This window comes from Oncorhynchus masou, chromosome 19 (genome assembly GCF_036934945.1).
Source record: "Oncorhynchus masou masou isolate Uvic2021 chromosome 19, UVic_Omas_1.1, whole genome shotgun sequence".
Classification (NCBI taxonomy): Eukaryota; Metazoa; Chordata; class Actinopteri; order Salmoniformes; family Salmonidae; genus Oncorhynchus; species Oncorhynchus masou.
Window position 1 is genome coordinate 27,307,870 of NC_088230.1, and position 16,438 is coordinate 27,324,307.

Consider the following 16,438-nt stretch of genomic DNA (forward strand, 5'->3'; position numbering starts at 1 on the left):
TTCAACATTACACCATCGGACAGAGCTGTTACATGTCTATCTAATCCCATCATAGCACATCATTGGAATTATATTATAGTATCGCTGTCCACTTAAAACAGTATGGAGTCATACTGCTGTTGGGATGTTGTGGTCTGCAGACGTGTTGATTTAACATAAGCCATATAAGCCAGGCATGACATTCACACGTGGGACCCTCAAGTGCCTGTCTCCAGTGGTATAAAGTACTTAAGTAAAAATACTTTAAAGTGCCACTTTTTGGGGGTGTCTGTACTTTACTTTACAATTTATATTTTTGAAAACTTGTACTTTTACTTCACTGCATTCCTAAAGAAAAGAATGTACTTTTTACTCCATACATACCCAAAAGTACTTGTTACATTTTTTATGCTTAGCAGGACAGGAAAATTGTCTAATTCACGCACTTATCAAGTGAACATCCCTGGTCATCCCTACTACAGTACCTCTGATCTGGCGGACTCACTAAACACAAATGCTTTGTTTGTGAATGATGTCTGAGTGTTGGAGTGCCTCTGGCTATCCTTAAATAATAAAAAACAAGAAAATGCTGCCACCTGGTTTGCATAATATAAGGAATTTAAAATTATTTATACTTTTACTTTTGATACTTAAGTACATTTTTGCAATTACATTTACTTTTAATACTTAATTATATTTAAATATCAAATACTTTTAGACTTGTACTCAAGTAGGATTTTACTGTGTTACTTTCACTTTTATCTGAGTCATTTCTCTGAAGTATCTTGGGTACTTTTTCCACCACTACCTGTCTCTTATATAATGGTTTAGTGATGTTGAAATACAAAAAGTGGATGTGTAGTCTAGGTGATCTGCGAAAATTAATATGTCAGACAAGCGAATACAATGGAAAATGTATTGTATGTTGTCCATTCCGTGGCTATAACGTTTCATGCCATTGGTAGATGTTGCTTACTGTACAGTTGTAGGATCTTAATTTGACCAGTATTGTCGCTGCAAGATTATTCTAAATCTTATTTGACCTTTTAGTCCATAATGTTGCTTGTACGGTGGTTAGGCTATTAGCTGGGAAAAAATGTGGTTAAATGAAAAGTGCAATACTGTTAATATAACCGTGTGTTAGTGCGAGTTTTCTGTGAATTTATGGAAATCACAAAGCTCATTTGCATTTCCTGCAGTGCAGGAAAATTCTCAGCATCAAAAAAGTGCTCAAATTAAGATCCTACACCTGTAGTTCATATTAAATGACAGGATACATTTAAAATATTGGCTTGTAGTATTACGAAATTGTTCTTCCATGATGTCTAGTGTCCCTCAAGATCAATGAATCTTCCCTTTATGCACTACTAGTTTATGAACACAGTAGTGAAAGAAAGGCAATTGTTCTTTCTTATAAGGTGTTTGAATGAGCAGCTCTGTTCACACAAATGGGTAAATAATTCATCCTTGGGGAACCCTGCTTTTGTTTCTGCTAGACTGAAAGGAGGGGAAAGGCATTGGCTGATGAGAGAGTTAGAGAGTTCCCTGGGCTCGGGGAGAAACCGTGTTCATACTCCACAGCCTCGTAAAAGTCCAAGTTGATGTAAGAGCTTTGGAGTTTACATTGGTCATGTTTGGATGGCTTCCCTGTGACAGTGTAGAAGAACTCTGCTTGGCCCCAACCACCCCAATTGGGTAATATTTGGTTGATATGTTAATCAATGAGATTACAACCTCTTTTCACCTACTCAAAAAGACAGTCAATATATTTGTTGAATACTCAATGTTTTATCACTATGCTTTCAACCATCTAAAAGCATAACCAAATTCCAATGGGAATACAATGTTAGACATATTTTTTTATTAGGACTGTCAAAGTTATGTTAATAATGTGTTAATGCTTTGCATTTTTAATGCAGTTAATTGTTGAGATGCCATTGATGACATCTCCATTTTTTTTGAGAAACCATTTTGAAGGAGAACTCAATTAGTAGGACTCAATCAAATCAAACTTTAAATGCACTTTAAATACAGATTGACTTAATTTAGTAATTCTTTAATAATTTAGATTTGTTTTTCTTAGATGGAGACATGAATCCAACATGTTTTTTAAAACTAAATTTACCAAAGATTTAAACCCTAGTCCTGTATGTAGAGTATTGTCTATTTTTAGTTGAATCCATGGTTGAATTTACACAAGAACTGTTGATGACTGTCCAAATGCTATATACTGTAGGCTTAAATAGCATCATTGATGATACAGGATTGATAAAGTATAATTACATTTAATTTGCTCTGTTCGATCTACCCTTTGGAAATGACTTTGATAGCAACAGTGAATCTATTATGTTGAGAATTAGCAATGGTCATTCTCAAGATAGCACATTGGAAACAGTCTGTGACAAATATCATAGCTAATTAGGGCTGGGCTTGGTTAAAACTCTAGATGGGAGACTGAAGTGTAGTTGTAGAAAGATACATTCTCCAGTAGGAGGTGCTGCTCAGTCTATAGTTTTTTTCTTATACGTTGAAGATCAGACGTTGTTTCAAAGTGACAAATTCAACATATTTTATACAAGGTTTGTCAATGTTGAAAATTGGTTACCATGATGGCATAATCCTGTGGTTGAAATTTCACCCTCAAAACAACAGTTTGATTACTTTTTTCAAATGCAATGTATTTTCCATATAGATTCCACAATACAATAAAGTGACAAATTACATTGAAAAATGTTGATTTCACCAGTTTGTGCCCAGTGGTGAGCTAATGAACTTCAGAGCTTTTTGTCTCTGAGCCGAGGAAAGGGGAAGGGGGATACCTAGTCATTTGTACAACTCAATAAATTCAACTGAAATGTGTCTTCCGCATTTAACCCAACCCCTCTGAATCAGAGAGGTGAGGAGGGCTGCCTTAATCGACATCCACGTCTTCGGCAAGAGGACAGCCCGAACCATTAAAAGAGTTTAGCTTGCCATCCATCTGTCACCCTGTTCTAATAAATTACTGTTTTAACATCGATGTGAGATGTTCTCACTTCACTTCTCCTCCCACAGACAAAGAAAAGCCTCTGACTTTGCTGTTTTTCCCCAAACAGACCCAGGTGGGAGGAAAGAAGAACAGTGTAATCCTCCAGAAGCTGACGCCTGACACTCCCTACTCTGTTACCGTGGCAGCTATCTACCCCAGCGGAGAGGCCAAAGACATCTCAGGTCAAGGAAAGACCAGTAAGTGGACCTGGAACCACCAGACCTGTAAAAGGCCAGAAACCACCTACAACATTCTCTTAAACAACTTCTTAGGGCTGAGATCCCGCTAACGGGATCGATATGACAACAGCCAGTGAAAGTGCAGGGCGCCAAATTCAAAACAACAGAAATCCCATAATTAGAATTCCTCAAACAGAAGTATTTCACACTTCTTGTTAATTCCACCACAGTGTCCGATTTCAAATAGGCTTTACGGCAAAAGCACCACAAACGATTATGTTAGGTCAGAGCCAAGTCACAGAAAAACACAGCCATTTTTCCAGCCAAAGAGAGGAGTCACAAAAATCAGAAATAGAGATAGAATTAATCACTAACCTTTGATGATCTTCATCAGATGACACTCATAGGACTTCATGTTACACAATACATGTATGTTTTGTTCGATAAAGTTCATATTTATATTTAAAAAAATCTTAGCATACATTGGTGCGTTATGTTCAGTAGTTCCAAAAACATCCGGTGATTTTGCAGAGCCACATCAATTTACAGAAATTCTCATAATAAATGTTGATGAAAAAGTGTTATGCATGGAACTTTAGATACACTTCTCCTTAATGCAACCACTGTGTCAGATTTCAAAAAAGCTTTACGGAAAAAGCAAACCATGCAATAATCTGAGTACGGCGCTCAGAGACCAAACAAGCCAAAAAGATATCCTCCATATTGTGCAGTCAACAGAAGTCAGATATAACATTATTAATATTCACTTACCTTTGATACCTTTGATCTTCATCAGAATGTACTCCCTGGAATCCCAGTTCCACAAATTGTTCGATAACGTCCATCATTTATGTCCAAATAGCTACTTTTGTTAGCGCGTTTTGTAAACAAATCCGAACTCACGAGGAGCAGATGAAATGTGAAAAAGTTCTGTTACAGTCCGTAGAAACATGTCAAACAATGTATAGAATCAATCTTTGGGATATTTTTAACATAAATCAATAATGTTCCAACCGGAGAATGCCTTTGTCTGTAGAAAAGCAATGGAACGCAAGCTACCTCTCACATGAACGAGCGTCACGAGCTTGTGGCACTCTGCCAGACCACTGACTCAAAGAGCCCTTATGAGCCCCTCCTTTACAGTAGAAGCCCCAAACAAGTTTCTAAAGATGGTTGATATCTAGTGGAAGCCTTAGGAAGTGCAACATTACCAATATCCCACTGTATCTTCAATAGTGAATGAGTTGAAAAACGACCAACCTCAGATTTCCCACTTCCTGGTTGGATTTTTTCTCAGGTTTTTGCCTGCCATATCAAATCAAATCAAATGTATTTATATAGCCCTTCATACATCAGCTGATATCTCAATGTGCTGTACAGAAACCCAGCCTAAAACCCCAAACAGCAAGCAATGCAGATGTTGAAGCACGTTGGCTAGGAAAAACTCCCTAGAAAGGCCAAAACCTAGGAAGAAACCTAGAGAGGAACCAGGCTATGAGGGGTGGCCAGTCCTCTTCTGGCTGTGCCGGGTGGAAATTATAACAGAACATGGCCAAGATGTTCAAATGTTCATAAATGACCAGCATGGTCAAATAATAGGTCTGGGACAGGTAGCACGTCCGGTGAACAGGTCAGGATTCCATAGCCGCAGGCAGAACAATTGAAACTGGAGCAGCAGCACAGCCAGGTGGACTGGGGACAGCAAGGAGTCATCATGCCAAGTAGTCCTGAGGCATGGTCCTAGGGCTCAGGTCCTCCGAGAGAGAGAAAGAAAGAATTAGAGAGAGCATAATTAAATTCACACAGGACACCGGATAAGACAGGAGAAGTACTCCAGATATAACAAACTGACCCTAGCCCCCCGACACATAAACTACTGCAGCATAAATACTGGAGGCTGAGACAGGACGGGTCAGGAGACACTGTGGCCAAATCCGATAATACCCCCGGACAGGGCCAAACAGGAAGGATATAACCCCACCCACTTTGCCAAAGCACAGCCCCCACACCACTAAAGGGATATCTTCAACCTCCAACTTACCATCCTGAGACAAGGCCGAGTATAGCCCACAAAGATCTCCGCCACGGCACAACCCAAGGGGGGCGCCAACCCAGACAGGAAGATCACATCAGTGACTCAACCCACTCAAGTGACGAACCCCTCCAAGGGACGGCATGAAAGAGCACCAGTAAGCCAGTGACTCAGCCCCTGTAATAGGGTTAGAGGCAGAGAATCCCAGTGGAAAGAGGGGAACCGGCCAGGCAGAGACAGCAAGAGTGGTTCGTTGCTCCAGAGCCTTTCCGTTCACCTTCACACTCCTGGGCCAGACTACACTCAATCATAGGACCCACTGAAGAGATGAGTCTTCAGTAAAGACTTAAAGGTTGAGACCGAGTTTGCGTCTCTCACATGGGTAGGCAGACCATTTCATAAAAATGAGCTCTATAGGAGAAAGCCCTGCATCGAGCTGTTAGGAATTCTAGGGACAATTAGGAGGCCTGCGTCTTGTGACCATAGCGTACGTGTAGGTATGTACGGCAGGACAGAATCAGAGAGATAGGTAGGAGTAAGCCCATGTAATACTTTGTAGGTTAGCAGTAAAACCTTGAATTCTGCCCTTGCCTTAACAGGACGCCAGTGTAGGGAGGCTAGCACTGGAGTAGTATGATCACATTTTTTGATTCTAGTCAGGATTATAGCAGCCGTATTTAGCACTAACTGAAGTTTATTTAGTGCTTTATCCGGGTAGCCGGAAAGTAGAGCATTGCAGTAGTCCAACCTAGAAGTAACAAAAGCATGGATTCATTTGTCTGCATCATTTTTGGACAGAAAGTTTCAGATTTTTGCAATGTTACGTAGATGGAAAAAAGCTGTCCTTGAAACAGTCTTGATATGCTCGTCAAAAGAGAGATCAGGGTCCAGAGTAACGCCGAGGTCCTTCACAGTTTTATTTGAGACAACTGTACAACCATTAAGATTAATTGTCAGATTCAACAGAAGATCTCTTTGTTTCTTGGGACCTAGAATGGGCATCTCTGTTTTGTTCGAGTTTAAAGGTAGAACATTTGCAGCCATCCACTTCCTAATGTCTGAAAAACAGGCTTCTAGCGAGGGCAATTTTGGGGCTTCACCATGTTTCATTGAAATGTACAGCTTTGTGTCATCCGCATAGCATTGAAAGTTAACATTATGTTTTCGAATGACATCCCTAAAGGTAAAATATATAGTGAAAACAATTAGTGGTCCTAAAACGGAACCTTGAGGATCACCGAAATGTACAGTTGATTTGTCAGAGGACAAACCATTCACAGAGACAAACTGATATATTTCCGACAGATAAGATCTAAACCAGGCCAGTGTAGACCAATTTAGGTTTCCAATCTCTCCAAAAGAATGTGGTGATCGATGGTATCAAAAGCAGCACTAAGGTCTAGGAGCACGAGGACAGATGCAGAGCCTCGGTCTGATGCCATTAAAAGGTAATTTACCACCTTCACAAGTGCAGTCTCAGTGCTATGATGGGGTCTCAAACCAGACTGAAGCATTTTGTATACATTGTTTTTCTTCAGGAAGGCAGTGAGTTGCTGCGCAACAGCCTTTTCTAAAAATTTTGAGGGGAATGGAAGATTCGATATAGGCCGATAGTTTTTTATATTTTCTGGGTCAAGGTTTGGCTTTTTCAAGAGAGGCTTTATTACTGCCACTTTTAGTGAGTTTGGTACACATCCGGTGGATAGCTCTTTCACTAGTTTAGTTGGAATAGGGTCCAGTATGCAGCTTGAAGGTTTAGAGGCCATGATTATTTTCATCATTGTGTCAAGAGATATAGTACTAAAACACTTGAGTGTCTCTCTTGATCCTTGGTCCTGGCAGAGTTGTGCAGACTCAGGACAACTGAGCTTTGAAGGAATACGCAGATTTAAAGAGGAGTCCATAATTTGCTTTCTAATAATCATGATCTTTTCATCAAAAAAGTTCATGAATTTATTACTGCTGAAGTGGAAGCCATCATCACTTGGGGAATTCTGCTTTTTAGTTAGCTTTGCGACAGTATCAAAAATAAATTTTGGATTGTTCTTATTTTCCTCAATTAAGTTGAAAAAATAGGATGATTGAGCAGCAGTAAGGGCTCTTCGGTACTGTCTTTCCAAGCTAGTCGGAAGACTTCCAGTTTGGTTTGGCGCCATTTCAGTTCCAATTTTCTGGAAGTTTGCTTCAGAGCTCGGGTATTTTCTGTATTCCAGGGAGCTAGTTTCTTATGAGAAATGTTTTTAGTTTTTAGGGGTGCAACTGCATCTAGGGTATTGGTCAAGGTTAAATTGAGTTCCTCAGTTAGGTGGTTAGCTGGTTTTTGTCCTCTGACGTCCTTGGGTAGACAGAGGGAGTTTGGAAGGGCATCAAGGAATCTTTGTGTTGTCTGTGAATTTATAGCATGACTTTTGATGCTCCTTGGTTGGGTTCTGAGCAGATTATTTGTTGCAATTGCAAACATAATAAAATGGTGGTCCGATAGTCCAGGATTATGAGGAAAAACATTAAGATCCACAACTTTTATTCCATGTGACAAAACTAGGTCCAGAGTATGGCTGTGATATTGAGTAGGTCCAGAGACATTTTGGACAAAACCCACTGAGTCGATGATGGCTCCGAAAGCCTTTTGGAGTGGGTCTGTGGACTTTTCCATGTGAATATTAAAGTCACCAAAAATTAGAATATTATCTGCTATGAACACAAGGTCCGATAGGAATTCAGGGAACTCAATGAGGAACGCTGTATATGGCCCAGGAGGCCTATAAACAGTAGCTATAAAAAGTGATTGAGTAGGCTGCATAGATTTCACGAATAGAAGCTCAAAAGACGGAAACGTCATATGAGTTATGTTATACTCATAGACATCATTCAAACAGTTTCAGAAACTTCAGAGTGTTTTCTATCCAAATGTACTAATAATATGCATATATTAGCAACTGGGACTGAGTAGCAGGCAGTTAACTCTGGGCACCTTATTCATCCAAGCTACTCAATACTGCCCCCAGCCATAAGAAGTGTTAATAGATCTACCATTTTTGAGTACATTCAATGAAGCGGATAACTCTTTTGTGAAGTATTTTGATTTCAGTTCACTCAATATAAAGTAAAATGTTTAAAACACCATATTAAAGCACTTTATGGTTTAATCCAGAGCCTCTGGGTGGAGTGAAGAACCTGCAGGTGACCAACCCCACCATGACCACCCTGAACGTGAAATGGCAGGCGGCCGACGGAAAAGTGAAAGAATACAAAGTCATCTATGTACCTGCTGCCGGTGGAGCTGAGAGCATGGTAGGACTGGCAGGAAGTCTCTCAGCTTTCTGTTGGCTGATTGTGTAAAAAAATATTCCAGCAGTTCACATCTCAAAATTAAATGAGAAATAGCATATTCATGTATTGTTTGAAGTTGTTTGTTTTATGAATCACAAAATATGACAAACAACTATCTTCAGTCAAACAGAATTGGTAGTAGGCAGACGTTTATAGGTGTGATGTCTTTGTGTAATGTAAAGGAGACTGTAGCTGCCACTACCACCACCACTGTTCTGAAAGGCCTCCTTCCAGACACCCTCTACACTGTCTCACTGGTGCCGGTCTACGAAGTGGGAGATGGACAGAAACAGTCTGAAAATGGAAAGACAAGTAAGACTGTCTGCAATCTATGTCTAAAGATCTTTAAAGATCTTCTAAAGATCACTTATTAAGTGATCTTTTCAGGGACTGATAATGGCCTTCTTAGAAGCTGATTTATGAAATAAATCCATAAATAACCATCAATGCAGAGGATACATCTCCATTAAGTCTGTATTTAAACTTCATACAGACTCCTTGCAATGCTAAGTTCAATCAGAATAAAGTTTCAGGGACTGAGTAATGGCCTTCTTAAAAGACATTAGTTTCATCAATGGAGAGGATAACTCTTTATTGCTGTATTTGAACTTCATACAAACTCCATAAGATAAGAGAAGTTAACATAAGATAATAGAGTAATTTATTAAGCACTTTAAGATATTACTTTAATAAGTACTATCAATCAGTATGAAGTTATATTATTGAATCCCTGGTTGGTGTATCCAGAGTCTCTTGGTGGAGTGAAGAACCTGCAGGTAACCAACCCCACCATGACCACCCTGAACGTGAAATGGCAGGCGGCTGACGGAAAAGTGAAAGAATACAAAGTCATCTATGTACCTGCTGCCGGTGGAGCTGAGAGCATGGTAGGACTGGCAGGAAGTCTCTCAGCTTTCTGTTGGCTGATTGTGTAAAAAAATATTCCAACAGTGCACATCTCAAAATTAAATGAGAAATAGCATATTCATGTATTGTTTGAAGTTGTTTGTTTTATGAATCACAAAATATGACAAACAACTATCTTCAGTCAAACAGAATTGGTAGTAGGCAGACGTTTATAGGTGTGATGTCTTTGTGTAATGTAAAGGAGACTGTAGCTGCCACTACCACCACCACTGTTCTGAAAGGCCTCCTTCCAGACACCCTCTACACTGTCTCACTGGTGCCGGTCTACGAAGTGGGAGATGGACAGAAACAGTCTGAAAATGGAAAGACAAGTAAGACTGTCTGCAATCTATGTCTAAAGATCTTTAAAGATCTTCTAAAGATCACTTGTTAAGTGATCTTTTCAGGGACTGATAATGGCCTTCTTAGAAGCTGATTTATGAAATAAATCCATAAATCCATAAATAACCATCAATGCAGAGGATACCTCTCCATTAACTTCATACAGACTCCTTGCAATGCTAAGTTCAATCAGAATAAAGTTTCATGGACTGAGTAATGGCCTTCTTAATTAAAAGACATTCGTTTCATCAATGGAGAGGATAACTCTTTATTGCTGTATTTGAACTTCATACAAACTCCATAAGATAAGAGAAGTTAACATAAGATAATATAGTAATTTATTTAGCACTTTAAGATATTACTTTAATAAGTACTATCAATCCGTATGAAGTTATATTATTGAATCCCTGGTTGGTGTATCCAGAGTCTCTTGGTGGAGTGAAGAACCTGCAGGTGACCAACCCCACCATGGTCACATTGAACGTGAAATGGGAGGCGGCAGAGGGGAAAGTCAAAGAGTACAAAGTCATCTATGTACCTGCTGCCGGTGGAGCTGAGAGCATGGTAGGACTGGTAATTGACACTGTAGAAAGTGTAGTTACTTTCAAGGGTATGAGTACCTATGCACTCATAATCCTTATACACTCCTGTTTGGCTGAATATAGTTGCTTGTCATATTTTGTGATTTGTATCATTAGTTATTGTTAAGTTGGGTGTGGGCAGTCGTTAATAATTGTATTATGTATGTGTAATGTAAGGAGACTGTGGCTGGGACCAACACAGTCCTGAAGGGCCTCACACCCGACACCATCTACACCGTTTCAGTGGTGCCTGTCTACGATGTGGGAGACGGCAAGAAAATATCTGAGAATGGAAAGACAAGTAAGAAAGTCTGACATTGGGATGAGGGGCGGAGAAATGGATCATTTCAGAGAATCGTCAATAGTGAGGATAGCTCTTCATTAGTGGATTGTAGTTCCATGCGATACCAAGTTCATTCAGTGAAAAGTGACAGCCCCATATTTAAGTCTTCTTTGGTATAGCTGTCAAAAGTCCATTTGTAAAAAAGCTATATGCATTCATATTGAATCAATTCCACTCTGTAACGGCTTGAGGTTATTGACGCCATTCACTTGGAATGATGTTGATGTGTCTTCTACCTCAGGGCCTCTTGGTGGAGTGAAGAACCTGCAGGTGATCAACCCCACCATGACCACCCTGAACGTGCGCTGGGAGCCATTCGAAGGGAAAGTCAAGGAGTACAAAGTCTTCTATGTACCTGCTGCCGGTGGAGCTGCTGAGGCCATGGTAGGATTCTGCTGAGCTGACAGTGTAGAAAGTGTGGTTTCCACATTGCGTGCCATAAAGTTAATTCTGGGTGTGTTTGGAGTGGGCAGAGGTTAATATTTTGGTTGTGTTTATGTCATCTTTAGGAAACTGTGGCTGCCACTGCCACCAGCACTGTCTTGAGAGGCCTCCTGCCAGACACTCTCTACACTGTCTCACTGGTGCCTGTCTTCGCAGAGACAGAGGGCAGGAGGCAGTCTGAGAACGGAAAGACGAGTAAGACTGGCTGACATCCAAGCAATCATTCCAATACACACTTCCATGTTTGCAGAACACCTCAGATCCCAGACCAAGCATACATTCCCTAAATGTCATAAATTGTCATCAGTACCTGCTGTATAGTGCGTATTTGTATTCACTTTTTGTATTTTCCTTTTAAGATAACTTAGTCTGTACGGTATGGAAGTGTGGAAGATCATTGCTGCCACAAACACATTTTCTTTGTCCAACCATTTAAAAAAATGTTTGGGTAGCAATAACCTTCTGTAAACAGTGAGTTTTCAATGTAAGATGATTATCAGTAAGATAAAAGAGTTACATTGGACATAGAACAGGTTTTCTATATTTTGTTGATTTCCTCACCAGGACCGTTGGGTGGAGTGAAGAACCTGAAGGTGACTGAACCCACCATGACCTCTCTGAAGGTGGACTGGGACCCAGCGGACGGAGCCGTGCGTCAGTACAAGATCTTCTTCGTCCCTATGGCTGGAGGAACACCAGAGGAAATGGTGGGTCTCTTTCACCTTATCACCTCATAAATAGCCTTAAGCTAATACACTTCCATGAAGCATTTCATCTGCAATCAGTCATCTAATTCAAATCACTTTCCACCTGTTTGTAAACAGGAGCAAGTACCTGGAAGCACCACCACCATCGTTCTGAGGAACCTCAAACCTGACACACCTTACACAATATCAGTGTTACCTATCTACCCCGCCAGAGAGGGGAAACGTCAGGCTGAGAATGGAAAGACGCGTGAGTAGCAATGTAAAATGAAGTGGTAGCATATGCAATCACGAAAAGTGATTTGGGAACATTGGAAATATAAACTGAGAAACATAAAATAATGGTTAACTTGATTTCCCCAATAATCACATAATCGTAGTACCACACTTAAAGTTGTTGAATTGTCTCCCCCAGTGCCTTTGGGTGGAGTGACCAATCTGCAGGTCACCAACCCTACCCACACAACCCTCACTGCCAGCTGGGACGCAGCCGACGGCAATGTGCAGGGCTATAAAGTCATCTACACTCCCGTCGCAGGTGGCCTTGAGATCATTGTGAGTACTCTACTGTACTGTTAACCGCTCTCCATAGGCCTATTACTCAACAGTGACACGTGATGTCACATTTATGCCAGCCTAACACAATATCTTCCAATCCTGTGGGAAGAAAGAATCCTGTTTCATTTCACCTCCATATTTTGTGGAGTGGGGATTTCGTCAGCCCAACATGAGAAGTTAGCGTTGAGGAGTTAACGTTAAGGACTTAGCTTTGGCAGTTAGCCTGCTGTGCTAAGCATGATGAGAGGCTGCAGCAAAGTGGTCATGCCGCCGTGACGTTGTAGCCTAGTGGAGATGGAGTTCAGGCCAGGTGGGAGCTAACAGTCTGTGAAACAGCTCTGTGATCACAATTATAATGCAATTGACAATGCAATTTTTGGTTTGGCCACTTATGTGGAACAAAATCCTCTAAGGCACTGTTTGGTTTATCTGTGTAGAATTGGCCTGTTCCGTGTGGTGTATACCATAGCTCTCACTCTCAATCAAACCTCCCATCAAAATAAACTCCACAGAAGGGAGATGAAATGGACCAGTAGAAGCTGTAGTTCATGTAGTTTTACAGACCATAGAACAACAGTAGTACATGGGCCTTATCTTGTGGATCTGGTGTATGAAATTCCGACTGCATCCAAAATGGCACCCTATTCCTTATATAGTGCACTACTTTTAACCAGCTTAGGTCAGAAGTAGTGCTCTATGTGAGGAATAGGGTGTCTTTTGGGAGGCAGACATATTGTTCCTGTATGTCTGTTGGAGCTTCTTTTGGTGAGACACCATCTCGCTCTACTTTGTAGGAGCAAGTCTCAGAGAGCACAACCACCACAATTCTGAAGAGCCTCTCACCTAACACACAGTACACAGTCACTGTTCTGCCAGTGTACCCCGAGGGGGATGGGCAGACCCAGGCCAAAGATGGAACAACAAGTGAGTAACGACGACTTATACCACAGCATTGTTGAATACAATATCTTTCTGTGACTTTGTAGCAAGCACAGTCTGCATATGTAGATGCATATTGCGTCATGATTGCAAGGTGTCCCGATATCTTTTCCAACTGTCCCGTTATCTGGTTTTAATGTCCAATCTAAAATGCACTTCTAGCCAATCAGAAGGGCATTCTTGTATGGAAGTGCATTCTAGAATGGACATTAAAACCAGATATCGGGCAGTTGGGAAAGATATCGGGACAGTTGGAAAATTGTACAGTGAAAGAGATGAATATATTAGCTTATCTGCAGACATACAATCTATATCATGGTTTTCAAATCAAAGTGATGGCTAAGATACTCTGTTTTCTCTTGGTGCTCAGAGCCCCTGGGCTTCGTGAAGAACCTGCAGGTCATTGAACCCACCACCAGCACCCTGAAAGTGCGCTGGGATGCAGCTGAGGGGAACGTGCGGGAGTACATCATTGTCTACATCCCAACTGCAGGCGGAGAGCAGGACGTGGTACGTCCTGGTAGTCTCACCAACATAGCACCCCTCCGAATTCTCTGAGAATGGTCTACTCCAGTGGAGACTTGTGGAGGGTGAAATCCATTACAATGAGGCCATCCTTTGATTTAAGGTGATACAAGCCTCGACTCGTGTATTCCTCTGAAGCTAGTCAACATGGTTTCTGCTGGTGTATTCCCCTGAAGCTAGTCAACAAGACTTTCTGCTGATGTATTTCCCTGAAGCTAGTCAACATGGTTTCTGCTGGTGTATTCCCCTGAAGCTAGTCAACAAGACTTTCTGCTGGTGTATTCCCCTGAAGCTAGTCAACATGGTTTCTGCTGGTGTATTCCCCTGAAGCTAGTCAACATGGTTTCTGCTGGTGTATTCCCCTGAAGCTAGTCAACATGGTTTCTGCTGGTGTATTCCCCTGAAGCTAGTCAACATGGTTTCTGCTGGTGTATTTCCCTGAAGCTAGTCAACATGGTTTCTGCTGGTGTATTCCCCTGAAGCTAGTCAACATGGTTTCTGCTGGTGTATTCCCCTGAAGCTAGTCAACATGGTTTCTGCTGGTGTATTCCCCTGAAGCTAGTCAACATGGTTTCTGCTGGTGTATTCCCCTGAATCTAGTCAACATGGTTTCTGCTGGTGTATTCCCCTGAATCTAGTCAACATGGTTTCTGCTGGTGTATTCCCCTGAAGCTAGTCAACATGGTTTCTGCTGGTGTATTCCCCTGAAGCTAGTCAACATGGTTTCTGCTGGTGTATTTCCCTGAAGCTAGCCAACATGGCTTACTGCTGGTGTATTCCCCTGAAGCTAGTCAACATGGTTTCTGCTGGTGTATTTCCCTGAAGCTAGCCAACATGGCTTACTGCTGGTGTATTCCCCTGAAGCTAGTCAACATGGTTTCTGCTGGTGTATTCCCCTGAAGCTAGCCAACATGGCTTACTGCTGGTGTATTCCCCTGAAGCTAGCCAACATGGCTTAATGCTGGTGTATTCCCCTGAAGCTAGTCAACATGGTTTCTGCTGGTGTATTTCCCTGAAGCTAGCCAACATGGCTTAATGCTGGTGTATTCCCCTGAAGCTAGCCAACATGGCTTAATGCTGGTGTATTCCCCTGAAGCTAGCCAACATGGCTTAATGCTGGTGTATTCCACTGAAGCTAGCCAACATGGCTTAATGCTGGTGTATTCCCCTGAAGCTAGCCAACATGGCTTAATGCTGGTGTATTCCCCTGAAGCTAGCCAACATGGCTTAATGCTGGTGTATTCCCCTGAAGCTAGCCAACATGGCTTAATGCTGGTGTATTCCCCTGAAGCTAGCCAACATGGTTTCTGCTGGTGTATTTCCCTGAAGCTAGCCAACATGGCTTAATGCTGGTGTATTCCCCTGAAGCTAGCCAACATGGTTTCTGCTGGTGTATTTCCCTGAAGCTAGCCAACATGGCTTAATGCTGGTGTATTTCCCTGAAGCTAGCCAACATGGCTTAATGCTGGTGTATTTCCCTGAAGCTAGCCAACATGGCTTAATGCTGGTGTATTCCCCTGAAGCTAGTCAACATGGTTTCTGCTGGTGTATTCCCCTGAAGCTAGTCAACATGGTTTCTGCTGGTGTATTTCCCTGAAGCTAGCCAACATGGCTTAATGCTGGTGTATTTCCCTGAAGCTAGCCAACATGGCTTAATGCTGGTGTATTCCCCTGAAGCTAGCCAACATGGCTTAATGCTGGTGTATTCCCCTGAAGCTAGTCAACATGGTTTCTGCTGGTGTATTCCCCTGAAGCTAGTCAACATGGTTTCTGCTGGTGTATTCCCCTGAAGCTAGTCAACATGGTTTCTGCTGGTGTATTTCCCTGAAGCTAGCCAACATGGCTTAATGCTGGTGTATTCCCCTGAAGCTAGCCAACATGGCTTAATGCTGGTGTATTCCCCTGAAGCTAGCCAACATGGCTTAATGCTGGTGTATTCCACTGAAGCTAGCCAACATGGCTTAATGCTGGTGTATTCCCCTGAAGCTAGCCAACATGGCTTAATGCTGGTGTATTCCCCTGAAGCTAGCCAACATGGCTTAATGCTGGTGTATTCCCCTGAAGCTAGCCAACATGGCTTAATGCTGGTGTATTCCCCTGAAGCTAGCCAACATGGTTTCTGCTGGTGTATTTCCCTGAAGCTAGCCAACATGGCTTAATGCTGGTGTATTCCCCTGAAGCTAGCCAACATGGTTTCTGCTGGTGTATTTCCCTGAAGCTAGCCAACATGGCTTAATGCTGGTGTATTTCCCTGAAGCTAGCCAACATGGCTTAATGCTGGTGTATTTCCCTGAAGCTAGCCAACATGGCTTAATGCTGGTGTATTCCCCTGAAGCTAGTCAACATGGTTTCTGCTGGTGTATTCCCCTGAAGCTAGTCAACATGGTTTCTGCTGGTGTATTTCCCTGAAGCTAGCCAACATGGCTTAATGCTGGTGTATTTCCCTGAAGCTAGCCAACATGGCTTAATGCTGGTGTATTCCCCTGAAGCTAGCCAACATGGCTTAATGCTGGTGTATTCCCCTGAAGCTAGTCAACATGGTTTCTGC

At 41.9% G+C, this 16,438-nt stretch overlaps 1 protein-coding gene across 5 annotated transcripts in view; it reads left to right on the top strand.

Annotated features, from left to right (window-relative positions):
- The window catches only part of LOC135506090 (collagen alpha-1(XII) chain-like), a 106,104-nt gene that overhangs the window by 54,854 nt on the left and 34,812 nt on the right, over positions 1-16,438 (top strand). For 2 of the 5 annotated variants that reach the window (XM_064925505.1, XM_064925509.1), the window contains 14 exons: positions 3,075-3,204; positions 8,370-8,509; positions 8,731-8,860; positions 9,296-9,435; positions 9,657-9,786; positions 10,221-10,360; positions 10,555-10,678; positions 10,962-11,104; positions 11,230-11,359; positions 11,729-11,871; positions 11,989-12,118; positions 12,284-12,423; positions 13,221-13,350; positions 13,736-13,875. In XM_064925505.1, coding sequence (XP_064781577.1) covers positions 3,075-3,204; positions 8,370-8,509; positions 8,731-8,860; positions 9,296-9,435; positions 9,657-9,786; positions 10,221-10,360; positions 10,555-10,678; positions 10,962-11,104; positions 11,230-11,359; positions 11,729-11,871; positions 11,989-12,118; positions 12,284-12,423; positions 13,221-13,350; positions 13,736-13,875 — 1,890 coding nt within the window. The remainder of the gene's footprint in view (positions 1-3,074; positions 3,205-8,369; positions 8,510-8,730; positions 8,861-9,295; positions 9,436-9,656; positions 9,787-10,220; positions 10,361-10,554; positions 10,679-10,961; positions 11,105-11,229; positions 11,360-11,728; positions 11,872-11,988; positions 12,119-12,283; positions 12,424-13,220; positions 13,351-13,735; positions 13,876-16,438) is intronic. The other 3 variants (XM_064925506.1, XM_064925507.1, XM_064925510.1) reach the window with 3 other exon arrangements.